This window comes from Salmo salar, chromosome 15, assembly GCF_965601325.2.
Source record: "Salmo salar chromosome 15, fSalSal1, whole genome shotgun sequence".
Classification (NCBI taxonomy): Eukaryota; Metazoa; Chordata; class Actinopteri; order Salmoniformes; family Salmonidae; genus Salmo; species Salmo salar.
The window spans coordinates 43,605,735-43,621,216 of record NC_138305.1 but is presented as its reverse complement, the minus strand read 5'-3'; the positions used below and the strand labels follow the sequence as shown (position 1 = coordinate 43,621,216).

At 42.4% G+C, this 15,482-nt stretch overlaps 1 protein-coding gene across 1 annotated transcript in view; it reads left to right on the top strand.

The window, feature by feature from the left end:
• Positions 1 to 15,482, top strand: part of LOC106571404 (exostosin-1) — a 299,296-nt gene that overhangs the window by 273,393 nt on the left and 10,421 nt on the right. Inside the window, exon 9 of the mRNA XM_014144454.3 lies at positions 14,741 to 14,830. Within this exon, the coding sequence (XP_013999929.1) occupies positions 14,741 to 14,830 (90 nt within the window). The remainder of the gene's footprint in view (positions 1 to 14,740; positions 14,831 to 15,482) is intronic.

The following is a 15,482-nucleotide window of genomic DNA, read 5'->3' as shown; positions in this document are numbered from 1 at the left end:
ATCGATTTGAATGTGTTTTATTGAGTCTTAATCATTGAGGGAATGAGCATGGTTGTTAAAGACACCAATACATTTCTTTGAAGTTCAAAAAATATTGCTATCAGGTTGTAAATCACAACTGGCCTGGTACATTGTTTGCTGCCTCCACTCAATCGGGATGCACTGTTTCAGTTTCAGTTTATATTTTTGAAAAAAACCCAGACAAATGTAACTAAGGCTGGGAATGTCAATACAATCAAACCAGCAAGGACAATGATCACAAGTCAGTCATAACGTGGCTAATAGGCTAGCGTATCTATTTATGTACCTTTTTATTTAGCAGGGTAAAAACACTGAGCCTAACATTGGCTGGCTAGCTAGCTGCTGGGAGGGTGTCATTTTGTTTTTCGGTGGCTACAACTAGAGGCAGGTGTCATTTGGCTAGCTAGCAAAAAATGTGAATCGCTATGCTGAAATAGAACGACTATTATCCACTTCATAAGTTCATAAATTGAATGTGGCTATCTACTCAGATTTCAGAGCACTCTCGTCTGAGTGTGCCAGAGCGCAGAATAACTGATGAATTTATGACACCCGCTGAATATGACTGGTGTCAGTAAACGTAGGCAAAAAAAGGAAGATAGTTACGAATGCTCTAGATAACATGTAAACAGCCTAACCAGCTCTGCTAGGGCGAGTAAAATGGTCAGAGGTGTTCTCTCATTTGTGTCTGGAAGCAGCTAGCAAGCTAGCAAACTTTAGCCAGTTAGCTTGGGTGATTGACTGCAAAACGCTCTGAATTTATAAACAGATAATCTGACAGCACTCTGAATTTATGAACAACCCAGAGTGCACTCTGACACACGAGGCAATTTATGAATGCACCCTGAGCTAGTTGTCAATCAAATGTTTTTGGCATTGATCAAATGGGTGGGCAGGCAGGCAATTTCCCATTCAGTTGTAAAAATGTGGGTTGGGACCAGCATGCATTGGCAGGCAAGATGCAGAAGGACAAGCAGGTTACTATTCCCCATCGTTTATCAGTGCAATTCTGACGGTCAACTAGTTGAAAGGGTTTATCTAATTTTCCCTCATTAGATTTTAGCTCATGGCTAGCGTTAGTTGTTGATTATGTTGTTTTTTGATGTGCATAACTGAGGGATCTGCATAACTGTGCATAACTTTCATGGTGGTTTCATCAAAATTAAATCTAGAATCGGCTTCCTATTTCACAACAAAGCCTCCTTCACTCACGCCGCCAAACATACTCTTGTCGTGTCTTTGGCATCATTAAACTGAACACTTATTTGTAGTTTATCAAATCAATTCTCTGTAATTATTATTACGTGATTAACTAATCAGGTAGATGTAATTAACTAGGAAGTCGGGGCACCAAGGAAAATATTCAGATTACAAAGATATAATTTTCCTAATATAACTTTCAGATATTTTAATACCTCACGTTAGTCTCATTCCAAACGTCGTAAATTGTTGGTTATCTGCACGAACCCAATCTTCACTATGAGTCATCCATACGTCAATTGTCTTAAACCATTTATTTACTAACTAAATAATCACAGAAATGCACAAACAAACAGTAGATATAGTTACAAGGAAATGATAGTGGATGTGCCCTAGTGGGCTAAACCGGCATCACGGCTTGGTGGACAAAAGGGAAGTGGGGGTCGACTGAGATAAAAACTGACTGACTGACACTACAAAGTTGATAATTATAACAATTGAAATGCTAATCCTTTGCACATGAACGCTCACTCGTTCGGGAATAATTGCAATCAATATATATATATTTACACTCAGTGAGTCATCCTGATCTACATTTTACATTTAAGTCATTTAGCAGACGCTCTTATCCAGAGCAACTTACAGTAGTGAATACATACATTTAATTTTCATTTCATGCATTTTTTTATTTTTTTTTGTACTGGCCCCCCGTGGGAATCAAACCCACAACCCTGGCATTGCACACACCATGCTTTACCAACTGAGCCACAGGGAAGGCTTTTGGAAAGTTAGTTTCTGTTGGAGAGTTTGTCCGCCCTCTCTCGCTCTCTCTCTCTCTCTCTCTCTCTCTCTCTCTCTCTCTCTCTCTCTCTCTCTCTCTCTCTCTCTCTCTCTCTCTCTCTCTCTCTCTCTCTCTCTCTCTCTCTCTCTCTCTCTCCCTCTCTCTCTCTCTCTCTCTCTCTCTCTCTCTCTCTGCCGTGGTTAGAATGGATAGTTTAGAGTAACATTTAGCAATGTCGTTATAGAATAGATGTTTCCGCGGTTGTCGGTCTTCGCGTTCAATGATACCGAATTCCTAGCTGCAGACTAGTAATTAGTATCAAAGATTTGTTCTTATTCTGTCGGTTCGATAGTCTCAGAGTTAACCACGTGGTATGGTTAAGAATTCAGCAATGGGCTCAAACCTTAGCCCTCTCGTAATTGAGGTAAGCTTGGTCTCTACTCAAACCTTAGCCCTCTCGTAATTGAGAGAAGCATGGTCTATAGTCAAACCTTAGCCCTCTCGGTAATCGAGGTAAGCTTGGTCTGAAGTGGGAAAAACCAGGTGGGGGTTTTATTCGGAACATAGAAAAGGGCTGTCCCATGATGCCAGGTCATGTCTGTGCTCCTGGGGGCTGGCCAATGACTTAGTGAAACTTTAAACAGAAATACAATTCTCTCACATTAACATCATTACATAGCATCACATCATTTCACAAATAGTTTCATCTTTACTCATTCATTTTATACCACAATTAGATGCAAGCCTCACAACTGAGACTCTTGTATGAACAGGTAATGTGGCTGTATTGTCTCTCATGAGTTTCACAAAATTGTACCAAACGGACCAGTTCGTAGCTGGCTACTTCACCGACCTTTTATACATTCTCCAGAACATGAATATTGTTCAGTTCTCAAGTTCTGTGAGGTGGAAGAAATTCCTTTGTTCTCTCAATGAAAACTCACTCTCTCTCTATACTGTCTGGCCATGAGGAAGAATCTCCTCCAGGAATTTATGACCTGCCTAACAGCAGCCTGGGTGTAGGAGAGAGAGGGGGGGGGATGGTGCAGAGAGAGGGGGATGGTGCTCGCTGTACCCAAAGAGGGCAATGTCATGACACCCTCATAAAACTGACTATCCTACCGATCCTCGACTTCGGCGATGTAATTTACAAAATAGCTTCCAATACTCTACTCAGCAAACTGGATGCAGTCTATAACAGTGCCATCCGTTTTGTTACCAAAGTCCCTTATAACACCCACCACTGCGACCTATATGCTCTAGTCGGCAGGCCCTCGCTACATATTCGTCGCCAGACCCACTGGCTCCAGGTCATCTATAAGTCGATGCTAGGTAAAGCTCCACCTTATCTCAGCTCACTGGTCACGATAACAACACCCACCCGTAGCACGCGCTCTCGCAGGTATATTTCACTGGCCATCCCCAAAGCCAACACGTAATTTGGCCGCCTTTCCTTCCAGTTCTCTGCTGCCAATGACTAGAACGAATTACAAAAATCGCTGAAGCTGGAGACTTATATTTCCCTCACTAACTTTAAACATCAGCTATCTGAGCAGCTTACCGATCGCTGCAGCTGTACATAGCCATCTGTAAATAGCCCACCCAATCTACCTACCTCATCCCCATATTGTTTTTAATTTACTTTTCTGCTCTTTTGCACACCAGTATTTCTACTTGCACATCATCATCTGCTCATCAATCACTCCAGTGATAATTTGCTAAATTGTAACTACTTCGCTACTATGGCCTATTTATTGCCATACCTCCTCACGCCATTTGCACACACTGTATATAGACTTTCTTTTTTTTCTATTGTGTTATTGACTCTACGGTTGTTTATTCCATGTGTAACTCTGTGTTGTTGTTTGTGTCGCACTGCTTTGCTTTATCTTGGCCAGGTCGTAGTTGTAAATGAGAACTTGTTCTCAACTAGCTTACCTGGTTAAATAAAGGTGAAATAAATAAATATAATAAAATCAATAGGACTGTAAAGTTACCAAATGAAAAATGACTCCCGTGGTATTTACATATTTCAGGTGGATTTTGTGGATTTTGGCGAATGCGTTCTAATGATCGAAAGTCGCACTGTTGCTACAGCCTGTAAACACACAGTCCAGTTCAAAGTGAATGATGACAGGCCCGTGTGGCAAATTGCTTATTTGCATAAAGGCCTACTGTAACTCTGATTGGCTATGGCTCACCGCTCTGCGTAGACTCTGGTCCTTGACGAGACAGATGTTTTTATTCGGTTTTATTTACTGCAGTGTCTATTAATTGTCCAAACGCACAGCCGCTTTCCCACTCTCTATTGCTTTAGAATTTTCACAAATGCCAAACATTCTAAGAATTTATGAAAATGTGAAAATCACCATATCTAAGTGCCCGCTTGTCAGAAAATGTAAAAATTAAATGAAAATACAATATATAATGTGTCAAATTCGTTCTGTGGGTGTATATGAACAGATTTTAATACGTTTTCATGTTGCAACAACTCTGTCAGTTCCACTTTAAAGTCAGGGGAGATAAAATGCAGTCATACATTTCTAATAAAATCCTTTCAAGCTTTTCTTTAATTTGTCCTTTTTGGAACTGGCCCTGACTGAGTGCGAGTCTGTCTCCTGGAATCTGAGCTTAGCTTACCCTGACTGTTGAGCCATGAAGCAGCTTGAGGCTGCTTCCAGGAGCGTTCCAGGCGCACTCTGGATAAAACACCGGTCCATCACAATGCCATTACTGTGCCAAGCCTCAGCTGAATCATTTTAGTAGTGCTAAAGGTACCACTTTGCAGTGATGTTCTTATGAGCTTTTAAAACAATAGGAGTTAGTACACCAGACATCATACTTCCAGATAGGACAAATGCTCTTACTGAATGCAAGCATCTTAAACACAGTAATGTGGTTTCAATTGAACTATTCTGATGAAACGCTATTGAGCTGACAGTATGAATTCATCCAACCCTTCATTGAGTCCAAATAATCACTCCGATTGTGTTATCTGGAGCATTCCATTCACTTAAAGAGAGCGTTCACCCAAATTACACAATTTCCATGATTTCCTTACCCAGTAAGCAGTCTATGGACAAGGTATGACAGTAATCCATTCTTTAGTTTCCCTGCCACTGTTTCCAAATGCTAACATTTAGCGTTTGTGACACAAATATCATTCAAGTTATAGGACTGATATTATAATTGTTCATGCATCATGTCCAAATCATTCGGAAGTATCTAAAATTGATTGTGAAGATCAACGGTCACTTATAGATGATTTGAACATGATGAGCAAAAAATGCTAATGTCGGCCCCATGACATTTACATTTTCGTCATTTAGCAGACGCTCTTATCCAGAGCGACTTACAGTAGTGAATGCATACATTTCATACTTTTTTTTTTTCTGTGCTGGCCCCCTGTGGGAATTGAACCCACAACCCTGGCGTTGCAAACACCGTGCTCTACCAACTGAGCTACAGGGAAGGCTAAATGGGATTTGTGCCACAAATGCTAAAACGTTAGCATTTGGAAACAGTGCCAGCGATGGAAACAAAACCAAAGCATGGATTGCTGTCATACATTGTCTATAGACTGCTTGGAAACCAATGTGTCCTTTTGCAATTTGGGTGAACTATCCCTTTAATTGCTGGCTTCATAAATATCTCCTACTCAAAGCCAAAGTGGAATTCCAATCAGCAGTGTCATGCTTGCTGCTTACCACAGAATTCAGTCAACCCCCCCACCCCCCCGCACGCTCTCTCTCTCTCTCTCACACACACAGGCACACACTCCTCAGTTTTTCCATAACCCGCAGCAGCCCAGCTGTTGTCCTAACACAAGGGCAGTACTCCATGCTGCCCCACTGAGGCAGGAGCAGGACCCTAAAACCCAATGGCAGATCCCTTAATTGATACTGTCTGTTCTCATGTAGTAAACACGGCAATGGAAAAAATGTGTTCCCATTATAACAATAAACAGCTTTTCTAAAAGGCATCTTTGGGCTCCTAAATATTTACTCAGAGTATTCTAGCCTAACAAGACAGCTGCTCCAGAGTAGTAATTCTCCGCAGCTTTCTCCCCAAACAATAAGAGCTTCACTGTGTTGAAACCAGTGAGTCAAACGTTCACATCACCCTGAATCAGAGCACTGCCAGGAGACTGAGGAAAGGCTAATGGTGGATGTGTTCTGTGTTCCGTGTTCTGCAATTGTGCATCTTTTGTTGTCCCTCATATCATCTGCGAAAAAAGCAAAGTAATTGTATATTTGTCAGGGGGACAGAATATCTAAAGTGGCTCTTATTATCTGGAGTCCTAAATAGTTTATCTCCCCTCAAGGCCGGCATTCAGTTTAAACATTTAAGCAGTGTTTTCCTACTGCCTAATACATGTCACCTATTTATTTAGCGTTATTATGTAGGCTCATTGAAATTACACTGTAACCTAGACCCCATTTATTGTGTTTTCGGTCCTATACTTTCCATTGTGTTTACACTATTTTCCTTTTTAGCAAGCTGGTATGAAAGCAGGGGCATCATTTCATGCTGTTGCATGAATGCATTGTGTGATAGACAAGGGAAAACACTGGCTGCTGTGAAAGGGCCTTAATAAACCACAGTCCCTCTCCCCTCCGTCGTAATATATAATTTTTCTATTTCAATGGACTGCACTAATCAGCCCTGAGTAGAGGTCACCAGCAGCATTTGATCAAAATCCAGCATATTATATTATCGATTTTTCCTCCATGTTTGTGTCCTCAGGAAAGTAACACATCTAAAAATAGGTCCCCTCATCTTGTTCCTTCAATTTTGGTTTCCATTTGAAGGCTAATTAAGTTGGCCCGCATTCGTGCCATGGATCACTTTATAGCCAGCTGCCATTAGATCACTATCCTTGCTCTCGGCAGACCTGCCACTCACTCCCAGGCCTGATGGCTTGGAGCTAAGCCCTTCACTGACTTGTGGGGTGTGTGTGATTGTGAGTGTGCGTTTGTGTGCATGTGAGATCGCCACAGTAGCATCTCCACAGCTGTGTGTGGGTGGCTGGCTGGCTGAGTGTGTTCCTGTCCTGCGATGCGACGCCTCAAGAAGGGCTCGCTGTCTCATTAGCACCTCCATCTCCCCATCCTTGTCTGATAGCCATTTTCATCAGCTGATAATTCATATACAGCCTGGATCACAAGATGTCTCATCAGAAGGGAACGTGGTTAATAAGGACAGATAAATGAAATAAAGTGAGTCTTCCAAAGCGTTAGATATTAGATCTCTTGCAAAGCGTAGTAATTGGGTTAGTCAAATGCTTTGGAGCACTCTACCATTTTCTCCTCAGGGCGGTCATTGGTCTCACCATGTATAAGAGGTGATCTATGGTCACTCAGGGTGTCATTTGTTGTCCCTGAACAATTCTCTCACCTTAATTAATTGATACTTTCAATAATAATTCCCTGCATGGCACCCTGAGTTTTCAATTCATGAGTTGATCCTCAGAATCAATTCAGTCCATTCATTCAGGATATACTTTATGTGTTAAATGTTACAGGGCAGAGTTCAAGTAGGCCCCCACTAAATCCAGTCTGCATGGTGATTAGGCCATTCTAGGGGTCAGTTTTCATTCACAACTTGGATTCACAATATCCTTATCGCCTAACCTGCAATCAAATCAAGCTGTATACTACAATTGAGGAATAATGACACATGATTGCACTTAGAAGCAAAACAATAAAAATAGAACATAAAATGGTACACAAAGTGGAGGAAATCTATTTCTATTGCAAAAAAGCACACCTGCATGGTACAAATTATCCAAGTTAAACAAGTTGAAATATCTCACTTCACATTCCCTTAAACTCCGAACAGAGTCTGTGTAAACAGCAATGGTAAAGGGAAGTTCACAAAGGAGCTGGGTTTCTGTGGGCCTGTCAGGGTTCTTGGGCCACGGGGCAGGTTGAGGTTATCCCTGGGCTGTACTATATGGTGTGTCTGGGGCTCCCTCGGCCCTTGGGGTAGGTGTCGAAGGATCCATATGCAGTGAGGTCAGAGGAGGCCAGAATAACCCAAATTTGCTCCAGTGGCACGGTGCTACTATGGCTGACCTTGTAAAACAACACATTTCACTGCACCTATCCGGTGTTTGTGACAATAAAACATCCTCCATCCTCAGTCTCCTAAGGCAGGCTAGACAGCTTGATAGCATTTCATGGTAAGGTTGTTGTATTCGGCGCATGTGAGAAATAAAATTTGATTTGATTTGTGAGAGAGAGGTCAAAAGGCTAAGGAGTAAGGGCCACAGGTAGCAAACAACAAATGACAAAGGCACTTGATTTGTGGCTTAGTATTTAGCTGAGTCATGACTTTAGAGTTGTGTTCTGCTTATGTGGCATCTTTATCAAACATAATGCAATTTTAGTTGACGGTCACTGTAAATAATATGAATATTTAATATCTGAAAAAGCTGTTCAAAATTACAACTTCATGCAATTTCATGAAGTGTATGTTTACCCCACTATGATAATATGAATTATGTACAGAGATGGGCTTTGACAAAAATGTATCTTGGAAACGACACTTGAGCCATTGAAATCATTTTCTCTGCTGAACTTTGAACTTTGACTATGAATGTATCAAGCATCAAATATGATTAACCCGCTATGAAAAGCATTGACAAACCTCTAAAGATTGGCCTTGAAGTAACAGGAGTCAATGGAGATAAGGGTGATGCCACATTTTCACCAGGTGACTCAGTGCTACGTCCCTGTATATCTGCCTAGAGGAAAAATCCATTGACACTGACCAGGGAGAGAGAGGAAGGAAAGGACAGTGACAGATCAAAACACGGTGCCACTGTCTCCATGAGACTAGTTAAAGCAGCCCTGGGGGGTGAAGACGGTGGGCCCTGCGACAGAGGAGGCGGAGGGAGACAGACACAGGGAGGATGAGAGAGAGAGCAAGAGAGAGAGATGGGCAGACTGAAGGACAAACAGTCCCTAAAGATGTGTATTGGAATCTGAGCTCCAGAGTATATACAGACCTGATGGGAGAGCTGCGGGTGAATCAGAGGGGTGAGCAACACAACAACAACAGCTGGCTAGCCTGATAACCAGAGCAGTGTGTAACCATCAGAACATACCTATATGGAGAAATTAGAGCAATTCATTGAACATTATACAGAGCGTATGCTAATCGTCAATGCAGACCATTAATATAGTAAGGCAAGGTGCACTGCAAGCTAAACGAATACCACTTAATGTTGTGAAGAGTGTGTTGATAATTTTTACCTCTACTGAGGGAGTTACGTTTGATACACACCAGTGAGAGTGCTTTAGTGAGTATCCTCCAGGCTTTATGCTGAAAAAACAGTGAAATTCAGACAGCGTCGCTGGCATGCTGATAGACATTAGAGCTTATTGAGATTAAAGGAATCCATGTCATGTAGAATCTTTTCAAATTTGGCACAGTTTGATGAAACTATTCTCAACTAAATAGGCACACTGCATACTCATTTCACATTGTGATATTTGCTATTCATTTCTATTTTGACAAAATATCTTCGCCCTTGGATATGCGAGTTCCCGTTTCCACAGAGGAAATATAATTAGCGAGTAATAGCAACGGATTCATTTGAATTTCACGGAAGAACTTTGTCTATGGACATACATGGAGCTATTAAAGCTGGAGTCCCCTTTTCCTCGTTTATATAAATACCCTTAAATAATTAAAATCCTCTAATTATGAGTCAATAGCATAATTACAGGCAGCTCTATAAAGCCTGCATTTAGTGTAATGGATAAGGTCGTCCACATCATATTAGCAAAGCCAGCAGATCGATAGTTAATACAGAAGGCACTGATCCCTAAAGCTGTGGTAGGAGAATTATCATTAAAATATGCATTCCTCGTGTAAAATGTACTTACAGTCCCATGAGGGTTACCGCTGTAGCCCAAGTGTTTTAAACTGGTCTTATTCAATCAAGCCCCCAAGCCCAGGAGACTGCAAGACTAAATATACATAATTTAAGCAATAATACATGAGGCCATGTGTTATGACATTTTTATCATGGCTGTGATGTGGTCATAGCCATGAGGCAAGCAGAGTGGGATAGACCGCCACAGCAATGATAAAAATGTCATAACACATTGACTCAAGTGTATTGCTTTTATACAACAGGTTACCAGCATTAAAACTAGTCAAGGATCATATCACCTTACCGGCCACCCTAGACCCACTTCAGTTTGCATACCGCCCACAGATGACGCAATCGCCATCACACTGCACACTGCCCTATTCCATCTGGACAAAAGGAATACCTATGTAAGAATGCTGTTCATTGACTACAGCTCAGCATTCAACACCATAGTACCCTCCAAGCTCATCATCAAGCTGGAGACCCTGGGTCTCGACCCCGCCCTGTGCAATTGGGTCCTGGACTTTCTGATGGGCCACCCCCAGGTGGTGAAGGTAGGAAACAGCATCTCCACTTCGCTGACCCTCAACACTGGGGCCCCACAAAGGTGCGTGCTCAGCCCCCTCCTGTACTCCCTGTTCACCCACGACTGCATGGCCATGCACGCCTCCAACTCAATCATCAAGTTTGTAGACGACACAACAGTAGTGGGCTTGATTACCAACAATGACAAGAGGAGGAGGTGAGTGCATTCGGAGTGTGGTGTCAGGAAAACAACCTCTCACTCAACATCAACAAAACAAAGGAGATGATCGTGGACTTCAGGAAACAGCAGAGGGAGCACCCCCCTATCCACATCGAAGGGACAGCAGTGGAGAAGGCGGAAAGCTTCAAGTTCCTCGGCGTACATATCACAGACAAACTGAAATGGTCCACTCACACAGACAGTGTGGTGAAGAAGGCGCAACAGCGCCTCTTCAACCTCAGGAGGCTGAAGAAATTTGGCTTGTCACTCAAAACCCTAACATACTTTTACAGATGCACAATCGAGAGCATCCGGTCGGGCTGTATCACCGCCTGGTACGGAAACTGTACCGCCCTCAAACGCAAGGCTCTCCAGAGGGTAGTGAGGTCTGCACAACGCATCACCAGGGGAAAACTACCTGCCCTCCATGAAACCTACAGCACCCGATGTCACAGGAAGGCCAAAAAGATCATCAAGGACAACAACCACGCGAGCCACTGCCTGTTCACCCCGCTATCATCCAGAAGGCGAGGTCAGTAGAGGTGCATCAAAGCTGGGACCGAGAGACTAAAAAACAGCTTCTATCTCAAGGCCATCAAACTGTTAAACAGCCATCACTAGCACAGAGATGCTGCTGCCTACATTAAGACCCAATCACTGGCCACTTTAATAAATAGATCACTAGTCACTTTATACAATGCACTCTAAATAATGCCACTTTAATAATGCTTACATATCTTACATTACTCATATAACATGTATATACTGTATTTTATACCATCTATTGCACCTTGCCTATGCCGCTCAGCCATCGCTCATCCATATACTTACATGCACATATTCTCATTCACCCCTTTAGATTTGTGTGTATTAGAAGCACACTCGCATTAACATCTGCAAGCCATGTGTATGTGACAAATAACATTTGATTTGATTTTAAAAGCAAGATTCTTTCTCATAACCATACATTTTTCAACTAAACATGATGCTACATTCACTAACACTGGTTGTCAAGTGCAATTGTAGGCCTTTTCTGGTCGTTAGTTTTATTCATATTGACTGCCATGTCAAGCAAAACTACCCAAGCGCTGGTTGATAGTTCCAGAACTTTGCAGGTTGAGATGGCAAACAAAATGGTTGCTATGGAGGCTTTTTACAGTCGATATCAAGTTTCTAAGTTGCATGGCTTGGCAGATTACAGTGGATCTGTAAAAGTAGTAGTGGATTGCTAGGTAACGACGTAAACGATGGCACTTTTTAGGAATGTGGCCATGTGTATGTTGTCTAGCATATCATGGGCAGGATAGACTAGCAATGGGAATATCCAAACCACCCCATTTTATAATCATATTTAACATGACAGACTGTAGACATCACATGAAACAATAATATTGGCAGATCAGAACAACAAGATCAAGGGCTACCACTATCTCTTCAGGAAAAATACATTTTATTTGTCACATGCTTCGTAAACAACAAGTGTAAACTAACACTGAAATGCTTATTTACGGGCTTTTACCAACAGTGAAGAGAGAAAGAAAATAGAAATTGTAGAAAATAATAATACCACAAGGAATAAATACACAATGCGTGACGATAACTTGGCTATATACATGGGGTACCAGTACCGAGTCGATATGGAGGGGTATGAGGTAATTGAGGAAGAGATATTGTACTGCAATGTGGAGGGAGCTAGCATTTCCCTGCACCTTTATACTTGCTGTAATAGTGTACAGTGCATTCGGAAAGTATTCAGACCCCTTGACTTTTTCCACATTTTGTTACGTTACAGCCTTATTCTAAAATGTATTACATTGTTTTTTCATTATCAATCTACACACAATACCCCATAATGACAAAGCAAAAACTGTTTTTTAGAACTGCTTACTAATTTATTCAAAATAAAAAAACTGAAATACCTAATTTACATAAGTATTCAGACCCTTTACTCAGTACTTTGTTGAAGCACCTTTGGCAGCGATTACAGCGTCGAGTCTTCTTGGGTATGGCGCTACAAGCTTGTCACACCAGTATTTGGGGAATTTCTCCCATTATTCTCTGCAAGTCCTCTCAAGGTTGGATGGGGAGCGTCGCTGCCCATCCAACCAGCCTACATACAGCAGCTGCCTATCAGAAGAAGCAAACCTCCATACCCTCTATCTGTTTCAGGAAGCTAGTCTTGTTACCTGAATGTGTATCATTGTCATTGAGAGTCAGGTCTGATGCTATCATTCATCCCAAGGGCCCTCCACTGCTGATAAATGGCTGATTACTGAGTGTATAATACGTGTAATGAACAGAGAGCCTGTACTTTGCCACTCTATCTCTCTCAATATGTTCTTTAGGAGAGCTTTTTGCCACACGACTCCTAAACGACTCTTAAAGTATCCCAATGCTCCTCGTTTAATCAAGCCCTCAGCTGGTAAATGACTTTTCAATAGGCACCATGAAATGCTCTCCTGAGCCAAGAGACTTGGCTCGGCGCAGAGCCGGCCCTGCCAGCGATACACTGCCACTATTATCCTGCTATGACGCACCGGGCAGGGATAGTTAAAGTGAATAGGAAATAGTGTTGCATTGAAAAGGACCCATTAAGCCATAATGATGCGAGTCCACAGCACCTGGAGTCAGCCGCTACCACTGCCGCTGCAAAATAATGACAGAGGCCCTGTCGATAGCACAGCCACACCCACTTGCTCTAGAGCAGCCAACCCAAGGCAAGGCTAATATCCAAGTCAACAGGTTTTGCTCGATAACTTCCTAATTTGAGGAATGAGGCAGCAGCCAGTGAGGTTGAGGAGGAGAGAGGGAGGTATGGGTAATACAGCAGGTACATTAACCCCATAAACTTGGTGTCCAGAGCATTGCAGGGTGGGAGACAGGCAGGCAGGGATAGTTTAGTGAGGATGCACCATACCACACACTCTGGCCGGCAGCCTCCCAGAGTGAGTGACAGTGAAGGGGATTACCCAGACATCCCTCTCAGGAGGCCACTGCTGACAGGTCACTTCTGCCATGTGTGTGCTCCCTAATATTACAGGACATACTGTGCAGCAGGCAAACTACCAATAACACTGGCTGCTGAGAGAGAAACAGCCCATCAGTCGTTTCAAATAGAAAAGCCTCGAAAATGTCTTAGAAGTTAAATGCCCACAGACAATAACATTGGAGATACAGATTTGAGGTGTTTTATTAATAATGTCATAATTGCAAAGAAATGTCTTCATTGTGTGCCTACACTGTAATTGCACTGTATTAGTAAGGACAAGTCTTATTGTGAAGTGGGGCTTTGGGCAGAAGATACTGCCAGGCCATTGTGGTGTTTGTTTTTTTATCTCTAATTGGCCTTCACCCATATACTCCAAATAATCAGAGCAATATTTTCTCCTTAAAATGAAAAGTCCTTCAATAATAGGAGCTTCCCAGAAGTAGCCTACAGGAGAGTGGAATTTCAGGCCTAAAATAACAAAGCTTGGCCTTCTATGGATTGTTAGGAAGGGCTAAAGAAATGCGATTACATTTCAAACGAAGTAGATTAAGGTCACTCTCTGGGTGCGTCAGGATGAAGTGATTAAATCATTTGTCCATCTTTTCATCCAACATGAAATGGTGACTCCTCTCTTGTTATTTCTGGACGAGCCCATTTAAAGGTACCTGAAATACTTCAACTTGTGATTGAATAGGTCCCCATACACAGTCAGAGGTGTTGACACCAGAGCCGATGGATTGTTGATTGAGCGATGGCAGCGATTGACCACATCTCCTTTCTTCTCTATCTCTCTCTCTCTCCTACTCTCTCTCTCGCTCTCTCTCTCTCCTACTGTCTCTCTCTCCTACTCTCTCTCTCTCTCTCTCTCTCTCCTACTCGCTCTCTCACTCTCTCTCTCTCCTACTCTCTCTCTCTCTCCTACTCTCTCTCTCTCTCACCTACTCTCTCTCTCTCTCTCCTACTCGCTCTCTCACTCTCTCTCTCCTACTCTCTCTCTCTCACCTACTCTCTCTCTCTCACCTACTCTGTCTCTCTCTCTCTCTCTCTCTCTCTCTCTGTCTCTCTCTCTCTCTCTCTCTCTCTCTCTCTCTCTCTCTCTCTCTCTCTCTCTCCTAACAGACAATGAGCAGTCGCTTTTTCCCCCATGAAATCATCCTCACAGATGCTGTCCTCAGTCTGGACGAGGACTCCGTCTTGTCGACTAATGAGGTAGGAGGATTACTTATTATTCCCTCTCTGTCTCCCTATTCTACCTGGGGCTTTAACGTTCAAAGACCAGAATCAATCAACCCTCATCTAGTAATGTTTATGTAGTGTCTTGCCCCTCCACACTTTATTGTGAGAACTTGAAAATACCTGTTAGGCGAGTCTACCTGGTATTAGAAGCAGAATTTTATAGTACCCAAAACCATTCTCTGATTTAATTTGATCATGGGAAAAACAACCAGGCAGGTTTAAACGGAGAGCTGGCCAGGTTGAACAGAGTCCCAAGTCTGTGTGTGAAAATAAGCCAACAATTAACATTGTATGATCAGCTACAGCATTTCCTTTCTCTTTTATCTGACATTGACATCCACAACGGCACCAACTGGTGAGATTTAGCAGCAAGTGAAGAAGTGACAGAACTTCCAGACAGTTTCTTGAAAGTATTCCATCTCCCAGGGGTGTGGAGATGTACACCAACTGACTTCTTTCATCTTCAAAGCAACTCCATGTTTTGTTTGTAGTCTGTTGTTATGCAGAGTGCCATGTTGCTGCCCTTGTTGTAATACTATGCTCTGTTTCTGTGCCTGCATTTTGGTCCTGTTAATTCTAATTTCTGATATTCAATTAGTCCCTGTATAATATTTGCACATTGCAG